A 19,246-nucleotide genomic window follows, 5' to 3' on the forward strand; every position below is an offset into this window, starting at 1 on the left:
CACAAAATTTTTGTTATCTTATAATTTATACTGATATTTCTTTTCTTGCGGCTTACTTTTCCCCAAATGTCTGGATGCTACCAGCAAAGCCATACCACGGCACCACGTCCACCCAGAACAACACACCCACAGAGACAGTTGATACAGGGAAGTCCAGAAGAGAAAGTAGAACAAGTTAACAGTTCTCGTGTCCTTTAAACTCTTCTCTTCAATCACGTTCATAACAGCAGCCGGGACCTAGAGAAGAGTGGAGGCAGTGTGAGTGTACTATGCACATGTAGGGATAGGGTTAGGGTTCACCTAGCCTCGAATTCAGGCCGATTAAAATACGGCCTGGTACCTATTGCATGTGTAATTAATCATAGGCGTGGTCCATACACGCCCACGTACTATCTACTACCGTATAGCGGGTAATTTTCGTGGGGTAAAATATTCGTTATTTTCGTGGGCAGGCTGACCTCCACAAAATTTTATCGTAGGCGTGGCTTATCTGAACGTAGGAATGCCGTGCAGCCATGAGACTAAACGAAATTTTTACTCACGAAAACTACCATTTCTCGAGTTGAACGAATTTTTTACCCCACGAAATTTACCCGCTATATACGGTATGTATATGAAGCTATGTGCCACAGCTAGCCAGCAAGTCTTCTCGACAACGCAATAGAGAGCATAAACCACAGCTTCACAGGAGACAAGTATTTGTTAAAATTAATACGGAAAGAAACTAGTAAACAAACTAGTTTACGGTTTAATTTTACAAAGGTTTACTAAAGTATAACAAGTCACCCAGATTCTGGGTGACTCAGTTCGCGCATGTGCACTATCACCCATGCAATAGAGACCAGGCCGTATTTTAATCGGCCTGGTCTCGAGGCTAGGGTTCACCTCACTTGCCACTATAGCTACAGTTTACTATGCACATGTACAGTGGGACCACACTATAGGCTCTGTACACACTGATGGTCGATTAAGTATAGCATTTAAATCTGCTTTGTGGTGCTTTTAAAATGTGAGTTGAAAAGGGTTGTAATAAAGTATTCTTTCCAAAATATGATATTTACGGAGTGTATGATTATCTACTTACAAATCCAATCATGAACACTAGGGGCCATATAATCCTGGAGAGAGTTGGTTGAGCAAAGAACTGAGCGTTTCCACCTTTAGAGTTATCATCAAACTGCGCCACTACTGGTATCAGTGAGAACACCAGAGCAGCCACCACTGCACAAGCACACAGCAGCTTGAGCAGTGTCGGCCGCTTACGCAGAATGAGAAACCTGTGGACATGGAGAAATGAGTTGCAGTATCCGGTCAGGCATTCATATCATTACTTTGAAAGATCCGTTTCATATAAAGTTGCGGCTGTTGCACATTTTCTCCTACTCCCCCTGACTCTTTTAATCAATGCATGGCTTAGTGACTCTTAGGGATATATAAAGCAATGAATCTATGCATCACAATCTCAGTAATAATAAAGCATGTGCGTGGAGAAATTAGTTGATTCTGCAGGAAATAAATATTGAGGCTAGAGGCATCACTATCTCAGTAATAATATTTATTGTTTAAAGTAGTGTGTGAATACACTTGTACTGGCTATACTGGACATGTGACTAGTAATCAGTGGCCCTCACCTGAACAGTATGGTGAGTGGGATTGCAGAGTTGGAGAGAATAGCTTGAAGGAAGGGGGCTGTTCGAGTGGGCGGTGAGGCAAACACAACCAGCACTCCATTCAATGCATCAAAGAACCCAATGAGCATAAACTGCCACTGGGGAAATAGAAGATCATTTTCAACTGTGATGAAACGAAATCGCCTCTCCTTGCATAATCTGTTGAGTAGGAACTGGACGGACAAAATCACCAGCAAACAAGTTCCAAATATAATAACAAACGAAATTGAAGCACTGCTCAGAACAAAGTAAGGGTCCATTTCTGGAGGACTGGAAGTATTTGAGCTGTTTCCAGTTTCATTGCTGCTCTCAAGTGCTGTGCAGTTAGGATTGGAGAAGGAAGCAGTTGCACTGATCCACAGTGGCAGGCTGACATTCTGCCCCACTTGTCCAATCACTGCAGCCACTGCAAACACAAGGTTGATGCATACCAACAGGTATCGTGATTCTCGGAGCTTTTCAAGATATTTGGTCATGTTTCCTGGCGCGTTCTACTAGCTGCACTGATGCCAGTGATGGTGGTGGGTTCCTCTTTTGTATTGCTGGAGGGATGATGAAATACACCACAGATTCAGAACGTGCTACAGTAGCTACAACGCTTGCACACTGTCTGCATGTGGCTAGCAGGCGCAGCTAACTAGCCCCGCCCCCCTCCGCGCAACTACTCTCACGAATTAACCGCCCCCTCCACTCTACACACTAGCCCCGCCCTCTCCATACAACTGGTCTCATAAATTAGCCGCCCCCTCCATTGAAAGACGGCCTGGTATACACTGTCTGCGCATGCGTCAGTTGCCCCAAGATTCTTGGGGATCGAGATATCATAGTAAATTAGTCAGTATAATTATTGTATATTTTACAATGATGTCATTGCACAAATCACAGCAGTTTTAATAAAATAACACAGCTACTTACAACATTTACGACCTAGACTAGTGACTAGTTTTGTTGTGATGGCTTCTACTTCTGTTATGCTCTTGCTCAAGCTCTCTCTAGTGTTGAAAAGTCAGATTTTGTCTTCTTTTGTACTGTGGTAGAGTGGTAAGCGTTTTTCTGTCAGTACCGACCGGCTCTGGCAAATCTACTTGCTTCCAGACACTTGTTTGATGCCATCTCAGTAAGATCAGTGCTCCTTGTATGAGCCTAGAGTTGTGATGGCGATTTCTCTCTCTTGACACTAAATAGTTTAATCAACCTTCTTCTTCTTCTTTGTAGCCTCCAATTAATGAATAGTATATAGCCCATTGGGCAGACGAAAAAGAATATTGAAAATGGGTATTATTATAACACGCAGCAAGAGGGTGGAGCTTTAAACCGATGTGCGTGTGAGAAGGAGATCAGCGCGGGTTTGCCTTAGATCTTTGATGAAGAGCAAGAGCCACTCTTGCGCATGGGCAGCTTTCAGCCAGACAAGGCCTTGCAGGAGATTGTAGAGGGTGTCATGTAGTGCCCTTGGGTCGTGGGGGAGGTGAACACTGACGCAGGATGGGGCATCCTGCAGGAGAGCAAGTCTGCGCATTGAGAGAGCAGGGCAACTTACTAAAAAGTGTGAAGGTGATTCTTCTTCAGTGTTGCATAGTTTGCACGATGCATCCCCGGGAGAGATATTTCCTCTGTTGCGATATCTAAACCTGGACGCATCCAGCTCGAGCCCGTCACAGCCCACTAGGAGCCTGATTCTGAAATTTGAGGGGCCATGCAGAGAACGATCCAGCTGACAGCATGACCATAGCATCAAAGGGCGACCTAGAAGGGCAGGGAGGGATGAGATAGGGAGATTTGTGCATGTGTCTGTCATCTTGACGTATTGTGTGACTAGTACAGATTTCTTTGCAGCTGTCTTAAAAGACCCTTTGTTTTTCCCGTTTGAGATCATAGACGAGAGTGAAGGGTAGCAACGAGATGAGACGAGTGTGGACCATGTTTTTAAGAGACCTGATGGAGAATCAACCACGTGGATGACCATAGTACAAAAAGTTAATTGATAAAATTAATTACAAACAGTTTTACTAATAAATTTACTATTGAATACACCCACTCGCAAACAGTGAATACCAATTGTGAGTCTCATCATTCACACGAGTGCCTGTGACAGCACACACACTCTGCGCTGTAGCTACAACACTGTAATAGTGATAGTACGGAAGCCCGTAGGGGCCATTTAATTCCACTCTAACATTCCACTCTATAACCCTTTCCTTGCCATTCGTGAAATCTGGAACAGGAGCGTCTTTAGGTCGATCAATTAGTGTGGATCCGGCCTCACCACGCCTCCATGTCATTCTATTAGTCTAGATCCGGCTAGCAATTCTAGCTGGGACTCCCAGTTCTAGCTCCTTTTGTTTAGCGTGTCAGAGACTGGGAGAAGATGATTGGCACTCCCTGGCTCCTTTGGATGTACAGCTGTCCAGATCCCTAGAACATACCCTCCATTCTGACGAGTTATCAGTGCATAGGGTGCTTACTAGATTCTTGCCAGCCAGTACAGTTCAAGCTACACACAGCACCGCTCAACTATTCTCTACCCCATTATCTAGCTAAATCTGGTCCAACTAGACAGCAGACACAGCTAGTTAATTCAGTAAAGCCAGGGGTAGCCCTACTTCTACGGTTGTTCAGTACCCACGGTAACAATTCCTCTGGGCTGGGCTAACTAGTTGAGCCACGCCTCACAATTCTCAAGGCTAGGTACATGTCTCTGTCTAGCTGCTTCTTCAGCTTCTTGCTCAGTTTTGTGGCTTAGAGAAAGGCCAGCTACTCAGGGGGAAGAGTCCAGATGAAAGTCTGGCAGCCAGGTGACGTCCAAACGGTCAGTTATTCTTTCCACCAACTTTTTAATCTAGTCTAGTCCTGCTTGCACTGCTACTACTGCTACTGCTACTCTTCCTACTACTACTGCTGCTACTCTTCCTAGCTAGTCAAAGGTTTCTTTTTTTTTTTTTTTTTTTTTATAACTACATATGCACAAAGAGACTAGCCTCGTTCCCAGGCCTTACTTTTTCTTGCTGTTGTCACTGTTCATCCATAAATCACAAGAAAGACATAGTGAGGCAGCAAAGAAAGAAATGGGCGTACAGTTAAGAAAAAGTAAGGCCTGGTTTGGGAAATCGCGTGATCCACAAGGATTTTTATGAACGTGGGCGATATGTAGCCCACAATCGTGACGTAAGGTATTCTCCCACGCATTCAGAGTTAATAAAACTGTACTGAGACAACCACCCAAGCTGTGCTGCAAGTCAGATCAGAGAACCAGCGTGGCCAGCTCTGGTGGCAGTAGCTACCTGCAATATGATAATGATGACTAAGCTATTCTTGATCTATACTAGCATGTAGAAAGACACAAGAAAAGGTAATAGTCTGATAGAATCTGAACACACAATCTAGACTAGTAGATCATCTAGCTAAGCCTAAGGTATATAGCTAGCTATAGTGCTTGCAAACTTCCAGTTCCAAGTCCATGTCCAGCTTGCTGCAGGCAAAGTTTTATTAGTCATAGATATCTGCGTGGGCAGTCCAACATCTCTAGCTCAGCATGCCCACGCTCATTTTCACCCTTCTACCGCCCTTCTACCCTCACGCGACTTCCCGATACAGGCTCTCCTTTTTCCTAACTCTACGTCTATTTCTTTCTTTATTCCTTCAATTAATACCGTATTTTATCTCATTGAACGATTAAGACAGTATTTTATCTTATTGAACGATTGTGATAAAGAACAGAAAAAGGAGAGCCTGTGTAGAGGCTACAAAGAGACATCAAAGCTTACATCAAAGGACACAGATTTTTAGCCTACTTGACTGATAAGGAGGTTACCTAGACTACAGTTTGTTTGTCAGGGAGGAGCTCACATACAACTTCATCTAATTCATCATAACGATTCCTTACCCATTGTTGTAATTTCTACAACAGATTGCCAAGGAAAGAGATAATGCACTTCCACTCTAAAATGCCACTCTAGAATGCATTTCCATTCTAAAATTCCACTCTAGAATGCACTTCCTCAATGGAAGGGAACGCCCCTGCGCAAAAAATTCAGCCACGTGTGGTTGTTGTTGTTAGCTAGCTAGCCAAAAGTTGTTGTTGCCTTTATACGTACATGGCCAGTAGGCGCGGAGCCGGGCCAATCACTAGGAGTACCAGGAGTTCCAAGCATGACTCTGATCATGAAAGGCCAACTTCCAGCCGAGAAGAAGGTATCTTGAGTGTTGATGTCTCTACTTCGCTAGTTTATAGTGAGCATAATTATCCCCCCTGCCCAGCAATGGAGAAGTACATCAAGCTTGCTAGCAGGAAGAACAGGAAAAAGCCTATTACAACCCCCTCTAGGTCTACAACGACATCTGCAGTCAACCCCCAGCTGTTGGTAGGTTTTATGTACTATCATCAAGGGTATAAAGAGATGCATTGCATTGCTATACACAAACTGACAAAGAAGAGGGCATGCAACTGCTTGCAAGCAAGTATACCAGTAGGATGTGGGGGGGTGGCCAAAAATAAAAATCTGAAATTCGTTAAAACATTATATGTAGCAGGTGGACTAGTAGTTGCATGCTGTTTATAGTAACTATGTTGCTAGTGCCATCTAGGAGATGATACCTAGTACGTATGTTCCTTTAATTTATATAGATCTCTGTTGGGAGGATGTATCATGACGAAAAATTGGGTCACGGCAAAACAGATAGGAGCTTCGATCTTATGAAAATAAATTTTGATCGAGAAGAACGGTACGAGAAGATCATTGAAAAGTGCAAAAGAATTGTGTGGAGTGATTTCGGAGCAAATGCTAGTAGGCAATTCTATCTTGCTGATGGCTCTGGAACCTGTATTGAGCAACCTCAAAGTCAATTTGAGGTTAGCAGAGCTGATGGACAACAAGAGGTGCTTCCTTGGACATTAGAAAATTATCTAAAGGTGTCCAATTTGAAGTTTGCATCCAGAGCAAGATTGTACTGTGTGATGAAGACATTAGATGACACAGGTGTGTGTGTGTAGTGTGTGCCAATTATTTAAGAAAAACTTTGTCCATTCCTGCAGGTGTCAGTGACCCTCCGCCTGGATATTTTAGTGTTAAATTTGTCTCAAAGACGCTGAGCAGGTACTCCGGTCTCTATTCCTTTCGAACAGGAATATCGCAGGTGGATTTACTTTGTAATTTCCTTGATACTGAAATGGATGACGAAATGGATGTAATGATGAGTACAAGGGACACTGTGGGTTCGTCGTCCTCCGGGTACCAGGTTTTAGAGCACAACCCACTGAGCTATGGCTTTTCTCTTTACTCGATTAGTGAAGGTATATGTTTGTGAACTTTGTTTCCTTGTGATTATTATTGTGCGGCATCTAGGTGACACTGTGGAAACCTTTGTTGAGGACATGTCAGCAGAGAGTGGCGTTATCTCATATGGGTCACCTACTGAAGGTGTAGTGTATGTATTGTAGTGTGTGTGTGCCATTAATTTTTGGTTTCCACTATATTTAATTATATAGGCAGCAGCTTGGATGTGTGTGTTAAGTGTTTTGCCTCTCAAGAGGATGGGAGGGTGATGCTTGCTGTTATGGCCATGAATGGGTACCACAGCACTGCTTCGTACCAATGGCTGCACAATAAGACACTACTTAAGCACAACAAAACACCACTCCTATATACATCCAGGACGGGCACAATTACATGTGTAGTGACAGCAAGAGAGGACCAAAAAGAAGTGCACTTCTGTGTAACTGGTAAGAAGTGTTTGTTTTTGACAACATTGCATGTGTTGACACATAAAGGTTCAGAGGCAGACATTTCTGTCATCAGAATAAGTAGTCAAGTAACATCTGACCGTCAAGTCACCCCTGGTAGTTTTCCTCCTCTCTTGTTTAGTATTATTGCTGAACGTGTATTTTAATTGCAGTGGAAGGACAGGCGGCCCTTCCTGGTGGTATGTCTGACAGAGTCACCCCTGGTGGTACGTTTTCCTCCTCTCTTGTTTACTAATATTTAAATGTGTATTTTAATTGCAGTAGACGGACAGGCCCTTCCTGGTGGTATGTCGGACAGTCAAGTCACCCTTGGTGGTACGTTTCCCTCCCCTCTTGTTTACTAATATTTATTTTAATTGCAGTAGAAGGACAGGCCCTTCCTGGCGGTGTGTCTGACAGTCAAGTCACCCTTGGTGGTACGTTTCCCTCCCCTCTTGTTTACTAATATTTATTTTAATTGCAGTAGAAGGACAGGCCCTTCCTGGCGGTGTGTCTGACAGTCAAGTCACCCTTGGTAGTACGTTTTCCTCCTCTCGGGTGTCCGACAGTCAAGTCACCCTTGGTAGTACGTTTTCCTCCTCTGGTGTGTCCGACAGTCAAGTCACCCTTGGTAGTACGTTTTCCTCCTCTCTTGTTTACTAATATTTAAACGTGTATTTTAATTGCAGTGGAAGGACAGGGCGTTCTTGGAGAGTCAAATACGAAGAGTAGGTTACGTTTATAACAGAATCTTTCTAAATCAGTTTTTTTTAGGAAAGAAACAAGATCCCCAACATTTGATGTCTACCCTTCGAAGTGTAGATGGTATTATTATAATTTGTTGACAATACAATACATTATCTCTTACTCGTACAGACATGAAGAAGTTAACACTTCACTGTGAGATTGGTCAGGGCTCTTTCGCTAAAGTTTATAAGGCTTTCTGGAGAGGCACTGCTGTAGCAGCCAAAGTAATTCCAATTTCTGTATCAACTAAAGCCATTGAAAAAGAATTGCTGGCGTACAGGTACACAATTGGGCAAGTTTTAATTATAATTTTTATGTATTATACAGAAACTTGATTCATCCAAACCTGCTCAACATGTTGGGTGTTGTTACAACGACCACAAGTGTTGCCATAGTTACAAATCTAGTGGATGGAAAAGATCTACACGATTTGATATTTTGCTGTGATTCTCGAAAGGTGGCAAGGATGTGGTAATTGGTGTCTAATGTGTGATACTTTATATAGCTAACTGAGAGTGAAAAGATCGCGGTGTGCATTCAAGTGTGCCAGGGGCTACTTTTTATGCATACAGCCACTCCTCCGGTTATACATATGGATTTGAAACCAGCGAACATATTGGTAAGATTTGGTTTGAATTTTTATATTTGTTAGCTTTTTGTATTTTATTAGGTTCAGCTACCATCTCTTCATTGTTTTATTGCTGATTTTGGCCTTGCCACTTGTATGAGGAACACAAACCAATTTGGCACAGCTACAATGAGGGCGGGTACCCCAGGTTTCCAAGCCCCAGAGCAGCTGATGGGTGTGACTATCACTGACAAGTGCGACGTTTATGCATTTGGCGGAGTAATGACAGAGCTATTTGGAGAGAAACCATTGTGGGACCGTGAAACACCCTATTCGATCACTTACAAGGTGACATGTAAAGGCCAATTTCCAGAAGTCAGTCATCTACCTGACTCTGTTCAATGTGTGGTGAAATTGTGCTTCCAAGTTTATGAAACCAGAGCTGATACATTCTCTCTTTTAAAAGCTCTTCTCAATCTAAACTGTTGACTTTTTACTGGCCCAGTTAATTAGGCATGTGTTGCGTTTGATTCATAATCACTTGCACAATTTATGTTGTGTGTATTATCATCTCATCTCATATCTTCTCATTATCACTTAAACTTTAATATGTTGTGCATTATTAAGAAACAATATCACATTTTGAACTTTCCATTAATCAATTGCATTATAAAGATCAAAATATAAATTATGTCAGTTGGAGCAGACCAGTTGTTCTCTTCAAGGAGGATTTCAGCGACTTCTAAAAATTCTTGTCGGACAGGGGGTTTGTCACTGGTGTATTCTCTACATAGTTCTAAATCTTCTTCATCGTACATATGCTTACAATCTTGAACCCCTGCACATTGAAGTTAGGATAATTAAGCCTAAGCTTTGTATTTAACGTACCCACCTCTTATTTCCGGTATGTGATACAGCTCATTAGGTATACCATTCACTGTCTCTGCTGTACTTCTTCTTATCAAGTGTGTATTCCACATTTGGACTACATTGTCCAATTCCGATTGTATTAAATCCATGAATGCAAACGTCATACAATCCCTACACAATTCAATGATATCATCATAATTTTAGCGAATACGTGCTTACACTTGAATGGGATCACTTCCATCATAGTGGCCTTCTTCCCTTAACCTCTTAAAGAAATCTATCCACCAATCTAGACACCACTTTCTCAGCACCGACCACATGGCTTCAATTCTCTGTCAAAGAGGCACTATACACCTATGTAATCCATTATGTTGTACTCACCTGATTGTGAACTGATTTACCATACCGAAAACTATCACATCCAGCGAATGAATCAGTGTCATGTCTTCGTAGAAATGGTTGTAAATGTGCTACTTTGGCATTTTCAGTTCCCATGTCGGCACGCACTAAAGTGGGACATCCTGAACAATTAAAATTAATTTAATACGCTATTCAAAGCTTTACAATTGATTTACATACCTTCACACAATTCAACGGCTTTCAAGTAATAGCCCCCTATCACGAAAGAGTCTTTATTCGTTGATGCCACCTCAAGCCATAAGATCTTTCTTGAATAACTGTATTAATCTTAATTCAAATATCATAATTTCTATTTAAAACATACCCATCTATACCACCATGTATGTGGAACCCAAATGGCTTTAGCTTGTCATTTCCATCTATATGCCAGCAATGATTCGGGCCCTGTATGTACCACAATGACTAAAAATTAGAATGAGTTCACATGGATAAACCTTGCTTCTGTAAATCCTTCTATGGAGTCTACCACGTCTTCTTATCTCCACAGATCTTGGATCAACTACACTCAACAATTCTCTGACAACACGCCTAAGAGTATATACATCCGACTAGAAAAACATTTGCAATGTGAAAAATTGCTAGGATTGGCCAGGGGAACCACAAAAAAGCGTGGGAACAAGAAATCAGACGAGAGCATAACTCCAATCCGTTACAACGTCAATCACATGTATACTGGTAGTTTTCCCATGTTTTCCCAGCCAATATGCCACGCAATTTTACTGGTGGAGTGATGACCAATCCCTATATATATTTATTATACATCCATTTTAGAATGTGGGGCACATAATCATGATGATTTGTGATGAATTGATGTTCCTAATACATGCAGTGTTGAGCACAGGTACACACAGTCCATCCATGCGTAGTAACATGCACGGACCGTACTGGTGACTGCATGGAATGATGTGGTGGATGGAAGCTGATAGGTGGATCTGGAACACAGTCTATTATTTAATATACTATGTATTGTACATGTTCATGACGTTGTAACGGATTGGAGTTATGCTCTCGTCTGATTTCTTGTTCCCACGCTTTTTTGTGGTTCCCCTGGCCAATCCTAGCAATTTTTCACATTGCAAATGTTTTTCTAGTCAGATTCCCTTTCTTTTTCAGTACAGTTTACGTATCATGACATGCATAAGTGGAACGTCAAGAGGCAGTACAAGAAGAGAAGACAGGACTAATCAGATATCTTCTAGAATATCTCTGGACTAATAATTATAGTATAATGAGTAATAATTTATTGCTTGATAATTATGTTGAATTTGCGAATCAGTATTAAATGACAGCCATTTTAAGAGCATGATATCTAGCCAGTGCATATAGCATGCCTGTCAGAGAAAGGGAGCTAGAGCTGAACAGTGTGAAGAAAAGGAACACCTCAGGCTCTGGAAAAGTACTGCTGCACTGATTTTAGGCGCACGGTTTATTAGCCACGCCTATCTATTATTATTGGCCACAACGCAATTGCTGAGTCATTAAAGATGGCGGAATTGTCTAGGTAAGAGAAATAGAGACTGAGAGGTCATCTGCCTTGTGGAAGCAATCGCAAATCTGAAGAAGCGCTTTGTAATCCAGGTTGTAGTCGTTTGGAAACCCTGTGCAGAATGTCCTGGAGATGGCTGTACTTGGAGTAAATGCTGGGCAAGAAACTTACTTACTTACTTACTCACTTACTTACTTACTTACTTAGCCAGTCAGACAAAGAGCGGTGAAACGTTGAAATAGTGCAATTTTTAAAATGAAAATATTCATTCATTAAAATGTTTATGGATTATGAAATGAGAGATACAAAGAGAGAAAAGGCTAAATAAACTCTATCTGTTCAGCCAGTTTCTTGATGTGCCCTTTCCCTGCAGAGATAGAACAGTTTGAACATGAGTCAAAATAATTGAAATATTGCTAAACACAGGCAAACCCACTGCCAATCCTATGTAAAACCTACTGGTTTTACTAATTTTCTAATTACAGCGAGCACCAACAACAATTTATAGAGAGGTGGTTGGGTGTTTCAGTTAGATAAGATCTACAAGACGTGTTCAAGAGAGTGCATTTGGCCATCTTCTTCAGTGTACGCTATGTACGTACCTACCTTGGTGCACAAACTTTATACTTCGTTCGTAGTAAGTGCCACATAGAACGGTATCCAAGTAGGGACCCACTCTGCTCTAACTCACTCTATTAAAGTAATACACATAATTATATTATAATTATATAACAATATAATAATAATCCTTGACTCACCAAAATACATGAACCAATTTGAGCAAGGATAGAATCAGTTAGTCTCCCCTTTCTTCGAAGGTTCATCCTTCTAAGAACTCTTTTTAATGTTCTCAAGGACACAACAATACCATGACAGGATGATAAAAAAACACAGAATTAGCCTGTAAGAATAGCCACTCTCGAAATACAGCTTGACAAGACGTTCAACTTTACCAGCCATTTTTAACGGTGTGCTCAACATCACATGATTACCTCATTTAATATCTTCTTCTTATTAGTTGCCTCCGCTTCAGCAGTTTTACTGCCATGTGACAAGAATATCACGTGATGAGCAGAATGGAAGTACATTCCAGAATTGAATTTTAGAATGGAAGTGTATTCTAGAGTGGAATTTAAAAATGGAATTTTAGAGTGGAAGTGCATTCCAGAGTGGAATTTTAGAGTGGAAGTGCATTCCAGAGTGGAATTTTAGAATGGAAGTGCATTCCAGAGTGGAATTTTAGAGTGGAAGTACATTCTAGAGTGGAATCTTAGAGTGGAACAGAATGGCCCCTACGGGCTTCCGTATGATAGTTTAAGAGCACCTGCATATTCGAGAATGCTCTGGATGCCTGAGGGATACTTGGAACATATTTTTGGTTGTTGACAAAGAAATGACCTGTGGTTAAGTACAACCCATAGAGCTGTCATTGAACCCTATATAGAAGTACACAGGGATATCCGTACACAGCATACATGCATACTGTGTGTGTGTGTACATACGTACATACTGTGTGTGTGTGTGTGGATAGTACAGAAGTCTGGCACGTTTATAAGAGTTAGTATTAATTTTACAACTAGTACAGTATCTAGTACTGCATGCCCTCTGTGTATGTTTGCGTGTGCGTGTGGGTGTGTGTGTGTGTGTGTGTGTGTGTGTGTGCGTGTGTGTGTGTGCGTGTGCGTGTGCGTGTGGGTGTGCGTGTGTGTGTGTGTGTGGTTGGCATGGCAGGATAGTGGTATACACTTCATTGCCAAAGTTGACACAATAGGACACCACAAACCATCTTTATACCCAATCTCTGTACTCTGACCTTCTATTATCCTGTAGCAAGAACGTGGTGTACAACTACACGGATGCAGAGGCCAAGGTTCGTGAGGCCACCTCCAATGATGCATGGGGACCCAGTAATACACTCTTGACAGAACTAGCAGAGTACACCTTCCATGTTCAAGCATACGGTCTCGTCATGGGCATGCTGTGGAAGCGCCTTAATGATCATGGCAAGAACTGGAGACATGTGTACAAGGTATGGGGTATGGTGTGTAAAGGTATGGGGTCAGGGGCGGATCCAGAGGTAGTTCGTTGGGTTCGTACGAACTACCCTTCCAGCTAGTCTTGACATTACTAAGTCTAGCTAACTCGTACAAAGTTCTCTCCGTATAATAAAAGGGTGGGGCTGGTTCTCTCTGCATAACAAGTAGAGGGTGGGGCTGGTTCTCTCTGCATAATAAAAGGGTGGGGCTGGTTCTCTCTGCATAACAAGTAGAGAGTGGGGCTGGCTACTGCAGCCAATTGATTTGCACCGTGGTCAAGTGATAAATTATTATATCTAGCCATGAATCCTTGGTTTAAGAAGAGGAAAGTTTCAGGTAAGGGAGAGTGCATGGCACTGCATATTGAATGACACTGCATACTTACATGTATAATAATTGCTATAATCATTAATAAATTGATGGTTAAGTTCTACAAGTCTCCTCTCTTCACCAGCCATCACCGTCTGTCTTTCCATTGGGGGTCACCACGTACTATCTCTCCTCCAGTCACAAAACCATCTCTCCTGTGTTACAAATTTTTCTAAGGTAGAAAGTGATTAATTAGTAGGCGTGGCACGTCAAAAGGGGGCGTGGTCTTCAAAAATTCTGCGCTGCGCGCCGGGTGAATTTCTTGTCCGCGAGAAAGAACCCCCCTTTCTTAAATCCTGGATCCGCCCCTGGGGGTATGGGGTATGGGATAAAAGGAGTCGTGTGTACAAGGTATGGGGTATGGGGTATGGGATAAAGGGAGTCATGTGTACAAGGTATGGGGTATGGGATATGGGATAAAGGGAGACATGTGTACAAAGTATAGGGTATGGGGTATGGGATAAAGGGAGTCGTGTGTACACAAGGTATGGGGTATGGGATATGGGATAAGGGGAGACGTGTGTACAAGGTATGGGGTATGGAATATGGGATACGTGTGTACAAGGTATGGGGTATGGGGTATGGGATAAAGTGCCTATAGCCTGCCAGCATGTCTTGCTACCAGGGTGCCTATAGCCTGCCAGCCTGTCTTGCTACCAGGGGGCCTATAGCCTGCCAGCCTGTCTTGCTGGCATAGTTGAATGGTGCTAGTAGCTTCCAGTGGTTGTGTTTTGTCTGGCTTCCCATTGTACGCCCATTCTTACAGACACTAGTCTTGTGTGCATGTACTATAGTTAGCTACCAGACAAAGCTCACCGCCCACATACCCACATACGTCATCCTCATATCCTCATATTTGTTTGCTTACATGTGAACTCTAAACCTCCTACCAGAGAAGTTGGAGAAAAGGACTAGGGACTGTTTGTGTATACATGTACCGATCGATGTCACAGCCGGTTAACCAGCCACGGCCATCTCCTAAGTTGCCATGTGCGTTGCTGTGGCAATCAATTAAAGATGGCGGAATTGGGTAGGTAAGAAAAGTGGAGCCTGAAAGGTCATCTGCCTCTTGGAAGCGGACGCAATTCTGAGAAAAACGCCCATGGTCGGGGTTCTAGTCGACTAGAGGCTGCATCTAGAATCTTCTGAACATGTCTGTACAAGGAGGAAATGCTTTCCAAGAATGTTACTTACTTACTTACTTACTAACTTACTTAGTCAGTCAGACAAAACGCGGTGAAATATGAAAATAGTGCAATTTATGAAATATCAATAGTAATGCATGAGAATATTCATTGACTATAATTTCACACATTTAGACAGATAAAAGGCTAACTAAGCTATTTGTCAACTCAGTTTCTTGCTGTGGCCCTTCCCTGCAGAAATAGAGCAGTCTAAACACAAGTCAAAATTTGTGCAATAATTGAAAACACACACAACTGCACTGTCAATCCTATGTACAACCTACTGGTTGTACTAATAGCAGCTAAGTGGACTGTTTGGCTGGGTATCAAGACTATTGGTTTGTTGGCACTATTGATATTCAACGCCCAACACACACACACACACACACACACACACACACACACACACACACACACACACACACACACTACCATCTCTATTTATTTTGACTAATGCCTAATGCTAATTCTAAGAACCAAAATTAGAGGTTAATAATTGTTTTGTGCTTGCCACCTATAGTAAAGCCACTACTGCTCACACACACACACACACACACACACACACACACACACACACACACACACACACACACACACTACCATCTCTATTTATTTTGACTATAATGCCTAATGCTAATTCTAAGACCCAAAATTAGAGGTTAATAATTGTTTTGTGCTTGCCACCTATAGTAAAGCCACTACTGCTCACACTCACACACACACGCACACGCGCGCGCACACACACACACACACACACACACTACCATCTCTATTTAGAGGTTAATAATTGTTTTGTGCTTGCCACCTAGAGGAACCACATAGACCCATCCCCATAATTATCAGATACTACCACCACAAAACTACCTGGCCCAGACAATACAGCCTCAAGGTCAGATTTAGTTTACACAAGTACATAGCCATGCAAGCTAAGTTGAAGTATTACAGCAGCCAATATCAAGTCTAAGATAAGTTCTATACTTTATGTCAGCATTACCTCCAATGTGAATATAGCTTACAATCAGCATGGCCCCAAATGAATAGCTTACAATCATTATTTAGTTCTGAATGCAATTGCAACAGATGAATGGGGAGGGTTGGTGCACCGTTAAAGACTCTTTAACCCATCATTCTCGGCTCTCAAGGCCGAGCATCTGTTTGCTTTTTCTATATCTGTATGGTTTTGTGCTGTCTAGTTTCTTTGTTTGTTTCTGGTAAATCCGTGTCGTAAAATACACTTAATTAGCATCAGATGTTAAAATTAAATTAAGCGAGCATCCCGTTTGAGCTAGTAATATGAGCAGTGGACACAATTCCACCCAAAAGTTATTTATTATTTTCTTATAATTTTAATTTGAAACCTCAAAACACACGTACAGAAGAAGCCACTGAATGCCTGACAACGCTATTCTATTGGGTGTTGTAATTGCGGTGGTTGTCGTAGGTACTATTGTAATTGCATCTCTAGTAGTGGCCGCCCTCTGTTATATCTTATACTGGAGGCAGAAAAGAAAGACACAACATCCTGTTTCCACCATTGAAGCCACACCCACTCCCGAGGTCCGCTGCACGGCACACACTAACAACAACTGTCGTGCCATTCTTCCACAGAGTAAGTCAACTGCATCATTATATTAATTATAACGTCCGATTTCAAACTGTTTGGTGCTTAGATCAGTGATGATTAATATCCCTCCTTTGCTGTGCAAGTGAGAGTATAGGATCACTCATAAAGGCGGCCATGTTTTATGGTGATCCCTTGTCACCACTTGTCCAACGCTCTATAGCACAACAGACAATGCTAGAGAAGTCCCTGACAAAGGGAGGGTTTAGTAGTCGATATATTGGGCGATGGCGGGAGGACAGAGTGGCTGTGACCGTGTTCCCTGTCAAGCATCAACACTTTTGGACTAATGAGTCTACCATACTGCAGGTTAGTATAGCAGTCTACCATACTGCAGGTTAGTATAGCAGTATGAGTCTACCACACTGCAGGTTAGTATAGCAGTGTATAGCTAGCAGCCTGCATGGTTAGGGCATGGAATGCATGGTGATCATAACCATGGTTACAGGTGCTTTTTACGTATACAGTCTAGAGATTCAGTAGCTATAGGTATATGTAGTTCTTAGAGTGTTTTAGCATAATTACTCGTGAAGATTTATGATGGGTTTGAAATCCATTGCTTTTGACCAAAGCAGAGGCCCAAATGTGCTAGCTGTTGCCCACCCCTACACTTGCAATCACACACCACCCACACCACACCACCCACACCACACCACCTACACACACACGAGCAGCTTCCACTGATGAGACATGACAGTATATTGAGCTTCATTGCTGCAGACACTGTATTCAAGAAATCAGTTAACTACCTCTACCTCATTAGTGAGTATCACCCCAGGGGCACCCTCAGGGAGCACCTCGTTAAGAGCACACTGGAGATATCAGAGGCTCTGCTGTTGATCAGCTCTCTTGTGTCTGGAGTGGAGTACTTGCACAGTGTGCTAGCTCAGGAGAGCAGAGGTGGGGTGCAGATGAAGCCATCCATTGCACAAACCAGTCAAAATGTCTACGTGGACAAGTCAGGTGATCTATAATTGTAGCTATGTGCATTTTTTGTGCTTGAATATTATCCTTCAAATTCATTATTGGCAAGAGTTTATGATAGAGAGAGAGTATCGAACGTAGGCATACTGTGTATCAGATGTATGCGGAGAGTAACGTGACTTCCTGTATCTGTCACAAGCTTGGAATTTGCACACTGACCAATCCAAGCGTGGGTGATGTCATCTATCAAGAAAGTAGATTACATCACCCACACTTGGATGGGTTGATAGATTACATCACCCACGCTTGGATTGGTCAGTGTGCAAATTCCAAGCTTGTGACAGATACAGGAAGTCACGTTACTCTCCGCATACATCTGATACACAGTATGCCTACGTTCGATACTCTCTCTCTATCATGAACTCTTGTTATTGGTGAAGCTATGTGCATTTTATATGCTTATTCATTAATGATCTTTACCCAACACTTTTTTCTTCTCCGTCTTCTGCAGGTTCATGTTGTCTGAGTGACTTTGCCTTGTCAGTGACTCAGAACGGGTGTGTCAGTGTGTGTGGTCACACTGCCCACTCAGACATGAGATACCGCCCACCAGAAGCATTAGCCGCTACCACTACTGACGCTGGGTTCGAGGGTTTAAAGAGTGGAGACGTGTACTCCCTCGGACTCATACTCTGGGAGGTGGCCAATTGCTGCCTAGTGCAAGGTGAGGGAACGCTCTGTGAATATAGGAAAACTGTATCCCACTCTCTCCCCGCTAAAATTACATTTGTGGATTATTTATTGTATTTTGTGCAGGTGAGGACAGTGTGTACTCTCTACCGTACTCTGACCTCTTGGACTCTGAAGCCACACCTACTAGAGACAATATGATGAGAATAGTTTGTGAGGAGGGAAAGAGACCGCCTCTACCAGATCAGAGCAATGCTCTAGAGATGAGGTGATCAATTATATTCAGTTCAGATATTTCTGTATATATAGCGTTCGTTTTGGTATAGCTATCTTTGAGAGCCCGTAATTTATGTTCAGATTGTCCAATGTCAAAACTAAATGACGTATTCAATAGCTCTCAGAATTATCTTTCCAATGGTGTGCTTAGATACAAGTTCTGTGATTGGTCAATTTAACAAAAGGGAATTTAAGGCTAGCTATTTCTAGAGCTAGAGTTTAGAGCGTTTGATTTAACATTTAACGACATTTCGTTTAGCTCTATACAATGTCCCCCCACATACTCACGCCCACACACCACAGAACACACGACTGGTTCTGGCCACCATTGACGAGTGCTGGAGCTCCTCTCCCTCGCAAAGACCAACCACACAACAACTCAAGGAGACACTGCAAACATCGCTATTGCCAGCCATTAAATGGCAAGTATCAGTTGACAAGAATGGACAAACAGTGTATAAGCAAATGACTTCCTAGGAATTATGACAAACTCTTGTACATAATAACAAAAAGAGGTGCTGCAAATATCATCATCGTTTTTTACTGCTTTTTTGTGTCAGAATCATTCAATTATTTTTGTCCCCGCATCAATATTACATTTCACTAAACTATAATTATATATACAAGTGTAAAAACAAAATGGGGAAGTAGGGCTGACCCACTCAA

General features: G+C 42.2%; 4 protein-coding genes across 13 annotated transcripts in view; 2 read left to right on the forward strand and 2 right to left on the reverse strand.

The window, feature by feature from the left end:
• The window catches only part of LOC135337879 (crt homolog 2-like), a 28,020-nt gene extending 25,874 nt beyond the window's left edge, over window positions 1–2,146 (reverse strand). Inside the window, 4 exon segments of the mRNA XM_064533895.1 lie at window positions 57–135; window positions 138–237; window positions 1,085–1,277; window positions 1,632–2,146. Of these exon segments, the coding sequence (XP_064389965.1) occupies window positions 57–135; window positions 138–237; window positions 1,085–1,277; window positions 1,632–2,146 (887 nt within the window).
• Window positions 116–9,364, forward strand: LOC135337876 (uncharacterized). 5 transcript variants are annotated; one of them, XM_064533887.1, is made up of 18 exons: window positions 122–258; window positions 5,776–5,861; window positions 5,928–6,031; window positions 6,295–6,646; window positions 6,703–6,960; window positions 7,013–7,087; window positions 7,156–7,389; window positions 7,438–7,506; window positions 7,563–7,616; window positions 7,672–7,725; window positions 7,773–7,826; window positions 7,874–8,023; window positions 8,079–8,117; window positions 8,164–8,214; window positions 8,266–8,416; window positions 8,464–8,593; window positions 8,642–8,755; window positions 8,807–9,364. In XM_064533887.1, exons 3-18 carry the CDS (start codon window positions 5,930–5,932, stop codon window positions 9,191–9,193), a joined length of 2,274 nt encoding a protein of 757 aa, XP_064389957.1. In that variant the 5' UTR covers window positions 122–258; window positions 5,776–5,861; window positions 5,928–5,929; the 3' UTR covers window positions 9,194–9,364. The 5 variants fall into 5 exon arrangements, with proteins under 5 accessions (XP_064389958.1, XP_064389957.1, XP_064389954.1 ...); XM_064533884.1 differs by lacking the exon at window positions 122–258 and having other exon boundaries at window positions 2,278–5,861; XM_064533888.1 differs by lacking the exons at window positions 5,776–5,861; window positions 5,928–6,031 and having other exon boundaries at window positions 116–258.
• Window positions 9,295–12,614, reverse strand: LOC135337880 (uncharacterized). 3 transcript variants are annotated; one of them, XM_064533898.1, is made up of 10 exons: window positions 12,473–12,614; window positions 12,239–12,381; window positions 12,087–12,172; window positions 10,429–10,522; window positions 10,299–10,378; window positions 10,154–10,251; window positions 9,956–10,095; window positions 9,794–9,906; window positions 9,597–9,745; window positions 9,295–9,542 (listed from the first exon to the last, which is right to left on the reverse strand). In XM_064533898.1, the coding sequence occupies exons 2-10, from the start codon at window positions 12,302–12,304 to the stop codon at window positions 9,340–9,342; spliced, it is 1,029 nt and encodes a 342-aa protein (XP_064389968.1). In that variant the 5' UTR covers window positions 12,305–12,381; window positions 12,473–12,614; the 3' UTR covers window positions 9,295–9,339. The 3 variants fall into 3 exon arrangements, with proteins under 3 accessions (XP_064389968.1, XP_064389967.1, XP_064389966.1); XM_064533897.1 differs by having other exon boundaries at window positions 12,434–12,614; XM_064533896.1 differs by having other exon boundaries at window positions 12,239–12,614.
• On the forward strand, window positions 12,606–19,201 carry LOC135337878 (TGF-beta receptor type-1-like). Of its 4 annotated transcripts, XM_064533891.1 has the most exons (8): window positions 12,606–12,858; window positions 13,311–13,509; window positions 16,446–16,677; window positions 16,775–16,999; window positions 17,365–17,653; window positions 18,126–18,338; window positions 18,431–18,572; window positions 18,884–19,201. In XM_064533891.1, exons 3-8 carry the CDS (start codon window positions 16,459–16,461, stop codon window positions 19,047–19,049), a joined length of 1,254 nt encoding a protein of 417 aa, XP_064389961.1. In that variant the 5' UTR covers window positions 12,606–12,858; window positions 13,311–13,509; window positions 16,446–16,458; the 3' UTR covers window positions 19,050–19,201. The 4 variants fall into 4 exon arrangements, with proteins under 4 accessions (XP_064389961.1, XP_064389963.1, XP_064389960.1 ...); XM_064533893.1 differs by lacking the exons at window positions 12,606–12,858; window positions 13,311–13,509 and adding an exon at window positions 13,639–15,958; XM_064533890.1 differs by lacking the exons at window positions 12,606–12,858; window positions 13,311–13,509 and having other exon boundaries at window positions 13,640–16,677.
• The last annotated feature ends 45 nt before the right edge of the window (window positions 19,202–19,246 follow it).

This window comes from Halichondria panicea, chromosome 6, assembly GCF_963675165.1.
Source record: "Halichondria panicea chromosome 6, odHalPani1.1, whole genome shotgun sequence".
Lineage (NCBI taxonomy): Eukaryota > Metazoa > Porifera > Demospongiae > Suberitida > Halichondriidae > Halichondria > Halichondria panicea.

Coding starts and splice junctions, on each gene's coding strand:
- LOC135337876 (XM_064533884.1), top strand. CDS start 5,765: ATGGCCAGTAGGCGCGGAGCCGGGCCAATCACTAGGAGTACCAGGAGT. Junction 7,507..7,562: donor TGACCGTCAAGTCACCCCTG/GTAGTTTTCCTC, acceptor TTTTAATTGCAG/TGGAAGGACAGGCGGCCCTT. Junction 8,024..8,078: donor CAGTCAAGTCACCCTTGGTA/GTACGTTTTCCT, acceptor TTTTAATTGCAG/TGGAAGGACAGGGCGTTCTT.
- LOC135337880 (XM_064533898.1), bottom strand. CDS start 12,304: ATGAACCTTCGAAGAAAGGGGAGACTAACTGATTCTATCCTTGCTCAA. Junction 10,523..12,086: donor TATAAAGTTTGTGCACCAAG/GTAGGTACGTAC, acceptor ATATACTCTTAG/GCGTGTTGTCAGAGAATTGT. Junction 10,379..10,428: donor GAAGGATTTACAGAAGCAAG/GTTTATCCATGT, acceptor TGGTACATACAG/GGCCCGAATCATTGCTGGCA.
- LOC135337878 (XM_064533891.1), top strand. CDS start 16,459: ATGCCTGACAACGCTATTCTATTGGGTGTTGTAATTGCGGTGGTTGTC. Junction 17,654..18,125: donor TGTCTACGTGGACAAGTCAG/GTGATCTATAAT, acceptor CGTCTTCTGCAG/GTTCATGTTGTCTGAGTGAC. Junction 18,573..18,883: donor AGCAATGCTCTAGAGATGAG/GTGATCAATTAT, acceptor CACACACCACAG/AACACACGACTGGTTCTGGC.